The 15,871-nt window shown below is 33.3% G+C and overlaps 1 protein-coding gene across 1 annotated transcript in view; it reads right to left on the bottom strand.

The window, feature by feature from the left end:
- Positions 1-879: 879 nt before the first annotated feature.
- kdm7ab (lysine (K)-specific demethylase 7Ab) overlaps positions 880-15,871 on the bottom strand; it is a 36,329-nt gene continuing 21,337 nt past the window's right edge. Inside the window, exons 7-20 of the mRNA XM_048158411.1 lie at positions 14,300-14,462; positions 12,203-12,290; positions 10,325-10,431; positions 10,120-10,211; positions 9,695-9,781; positions 8,066-8,326; positions 7,853-7,977; positions 7,430-7,614; positions 7,189-7,286; positions 6,939-7,108; positions 6,674-6,822; positions 6,530-6,588; positions 3,938-4,205; positions 880-3,575 (exon numbers count right to left, since the gene is read on the bottom strand). Of these exons, the coding sequence (XP_048014368.1) occupies positions 3,487-3,575; positions 3,938-4,205; positions 6,530-6,588; positions 6,674-6,822; positions 6,939-7,108; positions 7,189-7,286; positions 7,430-7,614; positions 7,853-7,977; positions 8,066-8,326; positions 9,695-9,781; positions 10,120-10,211; positions 10,325-10,431; positions 12,203-12,290; positions 14,300-14,462 (1,941 nt within the window). The 3' untranslated portion in view covers positions 880-3,486. The remainder of the gene's footprint in view (positions 3,576-3,937; positions 4,206-6,529; positions 6,589-6,673; positions 6,823-6,938; positions 7,109-7,188; positions 7,287-7,429; positions 7,615-7,852; positions 7,978-8,065; positions 8,327-9,694; positions 9,782-10,119; positions 10,212-10,324; positions 10,432-12,202; positions 12,291-14,299; positions 14,463-15,871) is intronic.

Genomic DNA, 15,871 nt, shown 5'->3' with positions numbered 1-15,871 from the left:
CGGATTGCCAGTTATTAAATTGGATTTCTGATGGGTTTTTGCAAGAATGTAGTTACTTTTTTTCTAAATAAGCATTGTTTATCTTTGAAAACACTTTAATGAAACGTGAAAACACTTTTATCAAACATTCGTGTATGATTGTTGTAGAAAAATATGCAAAAAATCAAAGTAATAATGTGAACCATTACAGTGAATACATTGTGTTTCAGCAATACCTTCTAAAAATAAAAATGGAGTTAATAAATTGTGGAGTAACTGGGATTTCCAGTCCTGGAAATTAGTAAAAAAAACAAACAAACAAACAAACAAAAGAAGCCAGAAGTACTTTGCATACATACAACAACATTTTTTTTTTTTTTAATGTAAAAAAAAAAAGTAATGAAAGTAATATTTTCTAGTTATGCTCAGCTGAAAAAAAATCTCTCTATATTTATATATAATTATATATATTTTAATATAAACATATTTAAATATAAATAAATTATATTTAAATATAATTATATATATATAATTATTTATATATGTTTATTAAATATATAATACATTCACAGATTATATATATATATATATATATATATATATGCAAATGTGTAATATATATTTATATTTTTATATAAATTATATATAATTATATATACACAAATACATATTTTTATATATAATATATATATTTAAATTATATATATATATATATATTTAAACATTTATATATAACATGTATATTAAATATATAATGCATTCACAAATTATATTTATTCAAATGATATATATGCGAATGTGTAATATATTTTATTTATTAACTTATTAACTTTAGCCCAAATAATGTGATCCATAATGAGTTTTTTTTTTTTTTTTTTTAACAAAACACCCAGAAACATATTCACTCGTAAAACTTTTAATATGTACAGGCCACATTGTACAACTGAAAATCCCAATTTCAAGAGCCTTAGCTGTGGATTACAGTGTCACAAAATATCCAACAAAATTATACAACAATATAATTTTCTTCAAACAGTTGAATGCATTGAAAATGAGAAAGGACACACCATAAACAAACAAGTAATTGATTGCAAGACCAGAAAATGGAAAACAACCGAGAATGCCAAATAAATACTGTACAAGAACTGCATGGTACAAACCCTGCCTGCAGGCCAGCAATGTTTTTGACATTTAATGACAAGCACATTTAGATATTCATTGTGTTTAAGAAAACAGTAACAATATAAAAACAAAACTCAAACAGTGTAGTGTAACATAGCTAATGCAGGACATGGTTAGTGCAGTGCGGCATTTTTGATAGACACAGAAGCTCCTCCAAAAAAGCGAAACATCTCAAAGTTCTGACTGAAAATACATGCACACTTCGGCCCAAATCCTGGTCAGACAAGTAGCACCATAACAAACTAGTATCTTATCAAGGGGAAAAACAACAGGTGCTACATTAATGGTATCTTCGAAATGGATCAAAACACAATTCTTGAGTATCGTAGTCCACAATAAACCATCATAAAAACCTTGGAAGATGACATACAGTAGCAATACTGTGCTGGTTGTAATCACCTGTGAAATTCTGTCCACCTTTGGGTTGACTGAAGCCCTTGGAATAATTAGTATCAAAGCTGTTTGTCAGAAAAAAAGTCCATATGTGAGCCCTGAGCTGCTGTACTTGTGCCTCAGCGAGTCAACGAAATCCGTCAAAACGTTCCTGGAAGCTTATGGAATGTGCGTTATTGCCTGAAGAGCTTTGTAGATTATGCTTAAGTTGCTGTAAATGGGAATGGGAATACAAAAGGATATTTTCTTTCATGGGGATACTTATCAAGAAATTTTCATACAAGATTAGATAAAACAGCTCTTTTTGCTGTTGGGAAACCACAATTGAAAGCAAGACCTGACTTTTATGATTACATTATTTGGCATTCATCAAAGGGAATCCAAAACCTTGAGCGTGAACAATTACCTGAGGTCTTTCACACAAAACCAGAGTAAACTACCTCAAAATCACACACATCTTACAAAACGCCATATTTCGATACACGTTGTTGGTACAATTGCAAAAAAATTCTCTCTGTTAAGACTTATTTTACAAAAATAAATACTCTTTTTTGTTTCTTTGTAAAAAAGACGTGTAGCCAAATACATTTCAACGTAAAAAAGGTAAACATTCTCCCACGCTCCATGGCCATCTTAGACGTCTCGTTTTCTTACTATACACAGCACCAGTTCAAACAGTGTTTCAATGCTTTAGAAATTGACGAGGCAGCTGAACTTTATACTTATGGAAACAACAACACGCTTCTGAAACCAGATCTTTAGAATAACAGTAAAATCCAGCCAAATAACAGGAGGTGGCCTTACTGGTTCAGTACGGATTCAAACATTGTGAAAAAGACATCTTGAGGTAAAGATGAAAGACTTTAACGTAATGGGACTATATTGGGACTATATATTTTTTTTTTGATTAAATATTGGCTTCTTATTACACAACACATTTTGTTCTTACCCACAATGCAATACAAATACAGATGAAATTTTGAAAAATGACTGAGCCTGTGAACAAATGTCTGTACAGCCACAAATATCTAAACAGATGCATATTAAGACCCTAAAGAACAGCAAACCTCCCGAAAAGCTCAATGAAATAAATTGTTCTCTTTCATCAGTAATAAATACATCATTTAATAACAGTATAGAGAAAAAAAAAAAAAAAAAATCAAGCACCAACATAAAAAAGGAATAAATTAAGGGAAAATGTGTTTTCACGCACCCCATTTGAATGATACCTTCAAACATCTTTTAAAGGTCAGTCTCCGGATGCCCACTAGGTGGCAACACAGGACTAAATATAGCTAAACTACCCCACGCTACTTGGGCTTGCAATATAAAATATGCCAATATGAATACAAATGCTGACAAAAATACATTTTTTCTTTAAATTTATCCTTAAAATGTGAGAACATTTTGATTGACAGGTAGTTCAAGCGAATGCCTTGGTGAATGTTGTCTTGAGGCAGTAATGCAAATTTCTTCACTGTAGTAATTTTTGCTAGGAAACGTCGGTTGCAATCACAAAATGATAAGACAAAAAAAGTCAAGCACCTTTACGAAATCAGTTCATCACTCAATTGCCGCCTTTTTTAAGACGTACATCGTTGAAGTGATGCGTTTTTAGTTGTGGGAAGCAGCCTGGCAGCATGCTAGTCTTTGCTTTCAGCTTCGAAAACCTGATTTTGATGCAATCGTTGAGAACCAAAAGCCTTAAAAAGTGAAGTTTCAGTCTTATTTCCTATCAGTCACCTTGATCCTTTGGATGCACATATTAGCAAAACCATGTCGGGCGAAGAGCTTTTTCAGATCATTCCGAAGCTTCGGATTGATTGGTAGCCCAATACCATGCTTATGACCAAATGTGTTGAACCAAACACACTTTATACCCTGTCACCTTTAACATGCACACTTAGCATCCCAAATCTGCCATCACTCAAACTACACAAAGAAGGGTTTGTGTCTGCTCAATTTGAGAATCTTGCCCAGTCGCTGCTTAGCTGTAGCCATGCCTTTCTTAGGACGTTTACCTACAAGAAAGAGAAAGACAAATAAAAAAATAAAAATATTAAATAAATAAAAAATAATAATAAAACAATTAAACCCAAAATAGAAATAAAATGCAAATAAATAAATAAAAATAAAACAAAACCATAAATATAAACAAAAACAAATATAAATTAAAAACAAAATACAAAATAAATTAATAAAATATATACAAACTAAATAAATACATGCATAGCTAAACAAATAAATAAAAGATACATACCTAACTAACTAAATGAACACATACAAAACCTAAAGTAAAAAGATTTACTAATATCTTAAATGGTGAAATGTGTGGTTTTTGTGTTAAAATGTTTACTGTGCAGAGAAAATGGTAATGGCGTACCTTTGGTGGCCTGATTGCTGATTGGTGGGGGATTTGAGGCAGGCCTCTTGGACGGGTGCAGGGGTGGCGACAGGGATGTCTCACAGTATTGGTAGCTTAATGTAGGGCTTTCCACGTGGGCTGGGGAGTGTGTGCGACTGCTCCACGCCTCACTGCTGCTGTTGCTGCCACTGCCCTGGCTGTCCATGAAGTTCTTGTGTTCCTGGATCCTATGCTTGAGTTTGGCGTTATATTCTCCTTCTGAATGCTCACACTCCCGAAAACCCTCCTGAAGGGGAAGCATTATTACAAACTTTGATTTTAAGCAAAAAAGTATTTGAAAATTAGACAAAATGACAAAAGGCACAAGACTGTGTAACTAACGGCTTTAGTGAATGAAAGAACTACAATCCCATGAAGCCATGTGAATGACTATGGTGAAATATAAAACTATCCATTTAAAGCTGCAGTCTGTAAGTTTTGCTTTTTTGTCGCCATCTCTGTTTGAAACCTGCAATTGCAGTTGTTTGCGGAATTATCATCTTTACGAGGGTTGTGCATCGGCACGGCTCCTCAGTGCGGATGGATTTAATGTTTTGAGGAGAATGTGTGGCTGCCAGTCACCGCACCGGATACTGTACAGGTACTTCGGAATCAAAACTTTTAGTCTTGGAAGTATGGCCAAAATAAGAATTTTTATCGGAAAATGTCATCTGAACAAATAACAAATCTGCCACTTTTGTTCTGAAAAAAAAAACATTACAATAAATTGCGCTACCAAAGGTGATCCGCCATCAAAATGATAAGTTTAATTATTCCAGCTGCTGTGAGAAAAGGTTATAAATGATCCGCCACCTGCAGCATCCTCACATGTGATTTAGCCCACTAGCCGGGACTCCCACTTTATGTAAACAGACGTGACTTAATGATGCAAAGACGAATGGCGGCATGCTTACATTTTAGGGATTTGCATTTTTCCAAAATATTGTATTCGAATATTTGGGCTCGTAAAAAACGAATATTCGAATATTTGTTTATTTAAATGAGGTTAAACGAGAAAGACGTTATTGTTTTATTCATCAATATTTTGTAACCATTTCTGAACAAGCTTACGATTAGGCAATATACACAACAAGCTTATTATATCTTAAGGTTTTCTTTTAGTTCAAAGCATTAAACAATATGTGTAAACAGAACATATTAAGAAAAGCATTTAATCTCAAGCAGCGCGAGCGGGAAAAACACTAATAAAGCAGACAGTGCCGTCAGTTATTGTACAAAACGTTCATAATACACTCAAGTCAGTATATGGTTATCGTGTTTATATTGTTTCACACGTTCATGTTGAGAAAAACAATAATATCCATATGCTCGTGTGAGAAAACGAGCCGTGCTGACAGACGTTGCAGAGACACAAAGATAATAATACATAACTGTATGCTACGCTAAGTTTCTAACAGTAGCACTTTGTTTTCTATTCGTAAATATATCTCAAAATCATTTTGCTATCAGTTAAGTTATCATCTTGGCTCACTCTGGGAAATCTTACAGCTGCGCGTACCTGTCGTGAATGCAGTGATGGACAGCTGTCTTTCCTCATTCGACGGGTGTTTAGATTTCATGTGCTTTCTCATTATGGTGTTGATATTATGATAACTCGGTTTCATTAATTAATTTGATCAAAAGTAATTCCATTTTGTAAGATCATTTTTATCTAAGTAATTCCAAACTTTGCGAGGCAGACGACAACATTATGTGACGATCAAATAAAATAAACTTGTTAAACACGCTCCGCAGCGCCACCTGGTGCATTTAGTTAAAACTGCGAGTTTTAGGATTTAGCATGGATTCACTGTATTTACGGCCAGCAAAGCAACATAGTAAAATTCGAATAGTATTTTTATTTTTCGAATAATTATTACAGAACGAATATTCGACTATTTGTGCACACCCCTATTACATTTCCCACCGAAACCTACCGGTACCACTCGAATTAGAAAACATTATTACAAGCTTATTGTTGCGAATCGGGCTATGGTAATAAGATTTTAGTTTTCAGTTTTCTGGCTGGTTATGTACTTGCTCAAATTGATTTTGAACCATTTTTAACCAAAAAACGTTACAGACTGCAGCTTTAATGTTGTTGATTATACCTACAGAAACACTATTTTAAGTTTACTGCAAAATGTATATAGATTTGATTGCCGCAACTCTCGGACTGGTGTGATTTTTTTTACAGCATCATGGGTAATGTAGTTTTTGCCACAAATTCCGCTTCAAACACAATTATTTTAAAAATAAGTTGAAAAGATGCGAACAGATGGCTTCAACAAAAGGCATATACTAGTGGTTCAACGGATCACAAAACTCACAGTTCGGATCATATCACGGTTATTAAGTCACGGATTGGATAATTATTCGGATCAGCTCAAAAAAAAATTAAAAAAAAATTGGGGGGTAACTTTGCATTTATTACTTAGCCCACTTTAACTACTTCGATACCACAGCAGAAACTACTAGCCTAATACATTATCAAAGATAGTGAACAGACTAAAAAAGCATGTCAAATTACAGTTTACAGATAAATTACAATAAAACTCATTGAGGGGTTACCTGTGAAGAATTGCTGTCTGAATCCTGGTTCTCCTCTCCTGATGCAATCTCTTTTTTACCTGAGAATTGAAAAAAAGATCACATGCAATATTCAGCAAAATAACAATAAGTTTTTAATGCTAAAAAAAATTCATGAACTCTTACTGTAGTCAGGCGAGGGATGGTTGGTTCGGGACCACCAGGATTCCTGTGAACTGCTAGGATCTTCTGACTGGTGAGAATACAGCAGGCCTGCCATTGACAGCATTCCCTGGATAGCATCCTCTTCTGTGCTTGGCGAGGTAGCAGATTCACTGCAAATGTGATTTGAGATCTAGTTTTACACACACACACACAACCCTAAAATCTTCCCCAGCATTTTGTTGTCATGTGACAATGTCAGGCATCTAAAATCCCTATCAGCTCTAACCTTTTAAGACATTTTTCAAAACGTTCAAGTCTTTGCCTGGACTCATGCGTATCCATCATGTAGCCGGAGCAACTTTTGGCCTCATTTTGGTCGTCTCCACTCCTCCTAATCTTTTCATCCTCCTCTTCCTCTGAAGAGCTTTCAGATTCCTCCTCAGAGCAGTTCTTTTTCTGCATGGATAAGAAGAGCAGATTACACCTAAACTAGGACTCAGTTCTCTTCCTGTGCATGAAGGGAAATGGCAACATACCCGTGTGGTGAACTCCGGTTCTGATTCTGAGTCTGATGAGATATCTGAATGTACTGATTCTCGGTTCCTGAGATCTGAACTCTCTTGCTTACCAAGATCTGTGGAAGAAATAGCTCCTTATTACTGGCAGGGACAACAATTTCAAAGAGATTTCATGCACTAGCTGAGAGAATGAATAATACAAATTGTTTATTATCCATTAATAAAATTGTAGTGTTGAATTCGAGACTTTTGAGGTTACCTGTAAAGGACTTCACTTCTCTAGCTACATGATGATCCTTATCCTCCTCTTTAATTTGAATATACACTTCCTGTTCCTCCTCTTTAGGTACTAGTTTAATCTTGAGTGAATCCCTCTTCACATCTCTGAAGCCCTCCTCTTCCTTTATCCTTGGTCTTTTTTCGCCAACATGCTGCCTGTTATCTCTGTGTGGACAATCGGAGGGAGGAAAAAGGACTTTGAATGTGTTCCCAATATTTTATGACCAAAATAGGACAACCAAAGTTATAAAATGTCTATTACCTTACATAATCCTTCTAAATTTAACACTATCATGAAGGCCAGTATGAGTCATTTGTATTCGGTAATGTGGTGATTTATATGCTACAATTATCGCAGCTACTGACTAATGTGTGATAATTGTCATGGGTTAACGTGGTTTACCTGACTATTCGTCCATTGCACAGCACCAGACGGAGGTCAGTGTCCAAACTCCGCTCTGCCATCGCAGCTGAGGCCGTGGAGACCTTGTTGAACTTGCCGTTGACCTTGAGGTTAAAGGAGGCATCCTGAAAGACAATAGTGAATAGACAATAGAAAATGATTCCCTATAGATTAGCCTGAATGGTGTTTACGGTGTTCGTAAATCCCAATTACCTCCTCATAAGGACCCATCTCAAGTCTTTTTAAGACTTCTTGTGTGTGCTGTTCGAAGATGTCAAGATTGGAAGGAACTTTAGGGCCGTGAGAATGATGGTGGTGGTGATGATGATGATGATGGTGGTGGTGGTGGTCACGAAGACGTCTGGCGTTCCTGCGAGCGTGAGACCCTCTCTCGTGTGCCGACCTCGTGGAAGGACATGCAGAGCTTCCTTGAAATTTCATTGGCTTGTTTCCGCAATTCCCATTCTGGTACTCCTTGGGTGATCAAAACAGCATTATGAGTTCAAATATAACAATTTAAGTTCAAACAACTTAAAGAATCTTAACGCCAACTGAAAAGAAGACAATTTTACACTTTACATTTGAGGGTTCTTGGGTTTGCAATATTGGCTAGAATTTCATCATTTTCACTTTTATTTTTTATTTATTTTATTAGTTAATTTAGTAAATTATTTTCATGTTAGATAGGCTAACTGATAAACTGCTGACATTAAAATTGTATGCTTTTTTTCTAAATAAATTATAAAATTCTAAACTAAATTGTAAGTCATTTACTCACCCCCATGCCATCCAAGATGTTCATGTTCATTCTTTCTTCAGTCGATAAAGAAATTATGGTTTTTAAGGAAAACATTACAGGATTTTTCTCTATATAGTGGACTTCAACAGTTACCAATGTGTTGAAGGTCCAAATTGCAGTTTCAATGCAGCTTCAAAACACTCTACATGATCCCAGCCGAGGAATAAGGGTCTTATCTAATGAAACGATCAGTCATTTTCTAAAAAAATTAAATAAAAATGTATATACTTTTTAACCACATATGCTCACCTTTCATTAGTTCTGCGATGCACCACGCATTACGCAATCATGTTGGAAAGGTCACGCATGAGGTAGGCAGAAGTACCGCGGTAGGACGAAAAACTCAATCTCATTTTCTCCTTCAACTTTAAAATCGTTTTTTTGTAAAGGCTGTTTGACTTAGTCTTTACACTTGCTTGGTACTTCCACCTATGTCACGAATAACCTTTCCAACATGATTACGTAATGTGTGGTGCATCACAGAGCTAGTGCAAGACGAGCATTTGTGATTAAAAAGTGTATAATTTATTTTTTTTAGAAAATGACAGATCGTTTCGCTAGATAAGTCCTCAGCTGGGATCATGTAGAGCCCTTTGAAGCTGCATTTAAACGGCAATTTGGACATTCAATCCATTGGTAACTGTTGAAGTCCAATATATGGAGAAAAATCCTGTAATGTTTTCCTCAAAAACCTTAATTTCTTTTCGACTGAAGAAAGAAAGACATAAACATCTGGGATGACATGGGGGTGAGTAAATCAGGAAATTTTAATTCTGAAGTGAACTAATCCTTTAAATGGCCGATAGTAACAGGTATGCATACAACTCAACCATAGCCATTTCCAGCATAGGCATTAGATTAAGAATGAATAAATTTCCACTGCCGCAGACATGCCATTGTTATCCAATTTTTGCCCTCCAGATGTCTTAAAATGCACATATGTAGATCAGGGGAATCAAAATCCCCTCAAGAAAGCTCAGTTTTCAGACCTCTATTTTTCTAAAACCCTGTGTATGGCCATGGTTTCAAGCAGTCTGGCTTACCTCAAGGTACTGGATTTCCTTGGTGAGCATTTTAATTAGATGGTTAGGTCTGATATGGTCGGGGACCTCGCTGGCTGGCTCTGTGACCTGGGCAAGACGAGCACACATGGTAGACAATAAGGGGTTTGTGCCACAGAACAAACCGTAGGTTCCTACCCAATAGCACTGACACCAGATATCGACCCTTTTGGGATGCCCCTTGCCCTCATTGTTCCATCAGGGATTACAATGTACAATGGGATGCTTGCAGGTGGTTTAAGAGTTAAGTTGTTTTAAGGATGCTTCGACACTAGCACTTTTGGAGCAATCAAACTCTGGTTCAGACCAGGCAATCGAACCAAGTGTGAAAGCACCCGTCTAAAATTGTGAGTTCAGATGTTCTAACAAATGCAGTTTCTGGTGTGGTAAGACACAATTTCCTTCACCTCTCTCTTGAGCCAGTTCCTCAGTGCAGTTATCAAAGCTTTTACTCCCTTGATCAGGTATTCTGGAGGCAGGCAGTTATCTTCTCTTGATTCTGATGACAGACAATAAACAGCCGATTAGGAGGGACACCAGGGAACGGAGTGGCAGCAAGCCAGTGAATTAAGTGCCCTGTATTGACATGCTGAGTGATTTAAGATGATGTACCTTTGAGAGTCTCCAGCAGATTCTTGGCTACATACCAGCAAATGGCTTCAAAATAAGGAAATTTAAAGAGGTCTGGAGTCTTCAGACGCCGCTCCATCTCATAGCACCTAATATGAGGACATAAGTAGTTTCACTTGAGCCACAACACATACACAACTCAAAAACCAATATGCTGATACGCAAAAACATTAGACAGAAAAAATGGTTCTTGAGACCATTTTTCCACTGCTTAGGTTTCCTAGGTTGGCTATATTTGGGATAATTAGAATGTGTAATATTAATAATAATATAACAACAACAACAACAACAACAACAACAACAACATACTTTTTTTGTTTTACTTTTATTTTAGCTCTTGTTGCTGTTATATTTTATTATCTTTATTATTTATAGTAATAATAATAATAATTATTATTGTTGCTGTTTATTTAGTTATAACCAATAGGTGGCCAGCGTGTACAAGATAAGCATCAGTATTTAAATATTTAAATTATTAATAATAATAATAATAATAATAATAATAATAATAATAATAATTTAGTTTAATTAGTTATAAATAATAAGTTGGCCAGTGTGTATGGCAACAGTATATAATATATTTTGTTAATAATAATAATAATAATAATAATAAATTAATTTAATAACATTTTTTTCCACATTCATTTTTGCTTTGTTATTATAATTATAATATTAATAATCTTATTTAGCTTTTTTCTAAAAATCTGTCTATAATGAAAATGTCCCTAACAGCATAACTAACTAACATACATTTTATTTATATATATATTTATATATATATATAATTATATTTATATATATATAATTAATGAATTATATTATTATTATTATCATCATTATTATATTAATTATTATTATATTTTTATTATTTTAATATCATTTTTCCATATTCATTGTTGCGTAATTGTTGTGTTAATAATAATAATAATAATAATAATAATAATAATAATAATAATAATAATAATAATAATAATAAATATTATTATTATTATTATTATTATTATTATTGAATAATAATTTTTATGTTATGCTCTTAGGGACATTTTCATTCAAGAGAATTTTATTGGAGAACATTATTAATTAAATTTGATTTATTACATTTTATAAATTGTATTAAATTTGATTAAAAAAAAAAAAAAAAAAAAAAAAAAAAAAAATATATATATATATATATATATATATATATATATATATATATATATATATATATATATATATATATATATATATATATATATACATATACACACACACACACACACACACTAATAAATTATATTTTATATTAAATAAATTATATTATTATTATCATCATCATTATTATATTAATTATTATTATATTTTTAGTATTTTAATATCATTTTTCCACATTAATTTTTGCTTCTTTTTATTATAATAATAATAATAATAATAATAATAATAATAATAGTAGTTTATTATTTTTACTAACATTTTTATTTATTCATTTGTTGCTCTTTGTTATATTATTATTATTATTATTATTATTATTATTATTATCTACTACTACTACTACTACTACTACTACTACTACTACTACTACTACTACTACTACTACTACTACTACTACTACTACTACTACTACTACTACTACTACTACTACTACTACTACTACTACTACTACTACTACTACTATACTACTACTACTACTACTACTACTACTACTACTACTACTACTACTACTACTACTACTACTACTACTACTACGCTGTTGGGGACATTTTCATTCTAGACAGAATTTTATTGAAGAAAATATATTGGCAAAATTTTAGGAGACACTAAGGCTAACAGAAGCCACAGCACTCCAATTCAGATTCCTGAAGAGTGAAAGCACTCGCTCACCTGAGCTGCATGCCTATGTTGAGGTTGTGGAGGAAGTTCCCGCCGAAAGCCATGCAATCCTGAGAGGTGAGAACCGCATGGATCCATCCTGCAAAAGAGGTCAAGAGTGTGCCAACAGCTGACCGACAGATGCAGACACATTCAGACATCTGGTCTGAACTGCAGCTGTCCCCTTCAAGCCAACAGTGAGCCATTCATATCCGGTGTACGGCAAAGCTGGACCGAGAGACCAACTTCACAAAATCCACTGAAATGTTTTTAGACAATTCAGACCTCGAGTTTATAGAAATGTAACTTCAACACCTTCAAACTTTACAAACATGCTCCTACAACAAACTGTAAATGCACAGGACTTCAAATGGCAAGCAAAAGTTCACATACGTTTGCTGGGTGGGCCATGATTATACGGCTAACTGAGATCTGCTGAGGGGAATCAAACCCCCAGAGTGTTTCAAAACCACTGCAGACTGCAGAGCGCACCAAACAACCAGTCTGTCAACTGCATCCACGACTTCCTGTCTACGCTTCAACATATAGGCCACATGCGAAGTGTGGGAAAGCATAAATATACATCAGATTCAGAGGCAGAGCCCCGACAATGAGCAACTTTCATATCACAGCTTTTGAAGGACTTTTGAAGTCTGTCTCACAGCAGGGGGATGTGAAGGTTTTAAACCGGTCTGCTAGTGCCATCAACACAGCTGGGAACCAGATACATTTAAGACCACGTATCCTGACCTGTTCATTTTGAGAGTGAGGTTTCATAAAATGTTGAGATTTATGACGCCACCCATATATACCCTATTATATGACTTCATATATGAAGTCATGATGACAATACACTATTGGATGTTTGTGCAAGTATTGCAACTCAAAAAAGGCTTTGGAGCTTCACTAATGAACATTATACTGGATAAAATGTAGCTAAGATTCATGTAGCTTTCTGGGTGGTACGAGTGACTGCTCATTCCTGCAACGTCTGAACCTGAAACGAAAAACACAAATCAGCTCTGGCCTTCCTGTGAAACCACCATTAAAAAACAGCTGCTCCACAGTAAGTGGAATACCAGTTCCTCTATGGTTCCTCTTGCTCCAACATCCGTGTGTTTGTAAAAAACCCTCAGACAAACATAATACTTCATTTTTCTTGTTTAATGTGAAGGGAGTAGTTTTTGCACTACCAGAAAGTAAAATAATGACTGTTTTTAAACGGGTTTTCACTCGAACAGTAGCCCAACCTCAAATTCCTGCCATTGGTTGGGCTGTTGCTGCCCTGGTTGGCTTAAAGTCAGCATTGAGACATATATCCAAGTGAAATGTCTTCACGAATGAGAAAAAAATAAAGTAGGGTTGGACTTTTTGTCCATCGGAAACTGATTGGATGGCTGTGGTTTGCGATTGCCGAGATCTCATGTGAGTGACAGTTTGTCCCGCCCTCGCGACAGTAAACGCATCATTAGAGAAGAGATGTCATTTCAAGATGGAGGGGAAGTTATTTTGATTAAAGATTATGAAGGCACATGAAGTTTTAAAAAACGATGTGCACAGATAAATCATTTATGATAAATGCAGCATAATTCCATAAAAAAGAATAGTCATTTTGTGTCATGGTGACTTACACCTACTGTCGACATTTTTCTCTGCATAAATATCCTGCACAAAGAATTTAACCTAGAAAAATTACGTTTCACTTTTGACTCAAAATGTATTATACAATTTAACTCCTCATCTTAAAGTACCTTAGGATAAATAAAGAAAAAACAAAAACAAACATACACCTCAAAGTTACTATAGTATAATTTATTTATTTAGGAACCAAAAAAATAAAAAAGCCATTTAATTTCGTTAAATTTTATTTGAATAGCATCAATAAAATAAAATAAAATAAAATAAAATAAAATAAAATAAAATAAAATAAAATAAAATAAAATAAAATAAAATAAAATAAAATAAAATAAAATAAAATAAAATAAAATAAAATAAAATAAAATAAAATAAAATAAAATAAAATAAAATAAAATAAAATAAAATAAAATAAAATAAAATAAAATAAAATAAAAACACTGTTGTGCCCAAAAATAAAAAGATAATGCTAACCTGTCGGAATCAGAAGTGTTGTTCCCTGCCGCACAACACATTTGTAGCACTTGTCCACTTTCTCTCCAAAAAACACTTCGCTCTGGTTCGGGGACGAGCTCCACTCTTCATATAGTGCAAGGTTGGCCGGGGTCGGCTTTATCAAGTAAAAAATCTTCTCCCCCTACAGGTAAGGAAATAAATAAGTCATTGATCCTCCCTCATTTTAGTTCACACAATTCAGCAAATTTGTTTTTGAAAAATCGTTAAAAAGTTTTTTTGTTTTTAAAAGAAATATCTTCTGTTTACCAAGTCTGCATTTATTTGATAAGAATTAAAGTAAAAACAGTAATATTGTGACACATTAAAATAAATGTTTTCTTTTCCCCCTGCCCTGTATATATATATATATATATATATATACACACACACATACACAGTACAGTCCAAAAGTGGAACCACTAAGATTTTTAATGTTTTTAAAAGAAGTTTCGTCTGCTCACCAAGGCTACATTTATTTAATTAAAAATACAGTAAAAAACAGTAATATTGTGAAATATTATTACAATTTAAAATAACTGTGTACTATTTAAATATATTTGACAAAGTAATTTATTCCTGTGATGCAAAGCTGAATTTTCAGCATCATTACTCCAGTCTTAAGTGTCACATGATCCTTCAGAAATCATTCTAATATGCTGATTTGCTGCTCAATAAACATTTATGATTATTTTCAATGTTGAAAACAGTTGTGTACTTTTTTTTTTTTCAGGATTCCTTGATGAATAGAAAGTTCAAAAGAACAGCATTTATCTGAAATTCAAAGCTTCTGTAGCATTATACACTACCGTTCAAAAGTTTGGGGTCAGTAAGAATTTATTTTTATTTTTTTGAAAAGAAATGAAAGAAATGAATACTTTTATTCAGCAAGGATGCATTAAATCAATCAAAAGTGGCAGTAAAGACATTTATAATGTTACAAAAGATTAGATTTCAGATAAACACTGTTCTTTTGAACTTTCTATTCATCAAATAATCCTGAAAAAAAAATATTGTACACAAATATTTTGTACAATTGTACACATTAAATGTTTCTTGAGCAGCAGATCAGCATATTAGAATGATTTCTGAAGGATCATGTGACACTGAAGACTGGAGTAATGATGCTGAAAATTCAGCTTTGCATCACAGAAATAAATTACTTTGTGAAATATATTCAAATAGTACACAGTTATTTTAAATTGTAATAATATTTCACAATATTACTGTTTTTTACTGTATTTTTAATTAAATAAATGTAGCCTTGGTGAGCAGACGAAACTTCTTTTAAAAACATTAAAAATCTTAGTGGTTCCAAACTTTTGGACTGTACTAATGTACTAATATATATATATATATATATATATATATATATATATATATATATATATATATATATATATATATATATATATATATATATATATATAATATTATATAAAAAGTATAAATAATAATAAAAAAACCTTTCTATTTTAATTCAGAATGATCCTTCAGAAATCATTCTAATGTGCTGACTTACCGTTCCAGAAACATTTCTTTTGTGGAAACCTC

This window comes from Megalobrama amblycephala, linkage group LG15 (genome assembly GCF_018812025.1).
Source record: "Megalobrama amblycephala isolate DHTTF-2021 linkage group LG15, ASM1881202v1, whole genome shotgun sequence".
Taxonomy (NCBI): domain Eukaryota; kingdom Metazoa; phylum Chordata; class Actinopteri; order Cypriniformes; family Xenocyprididae; genus Megalobrama; species Megalobrama amblycephala.
Note: the sequence above shows the minus strand (reverse complement) of the source record. Positions and strands in the feature narration are given on the sequence as shown.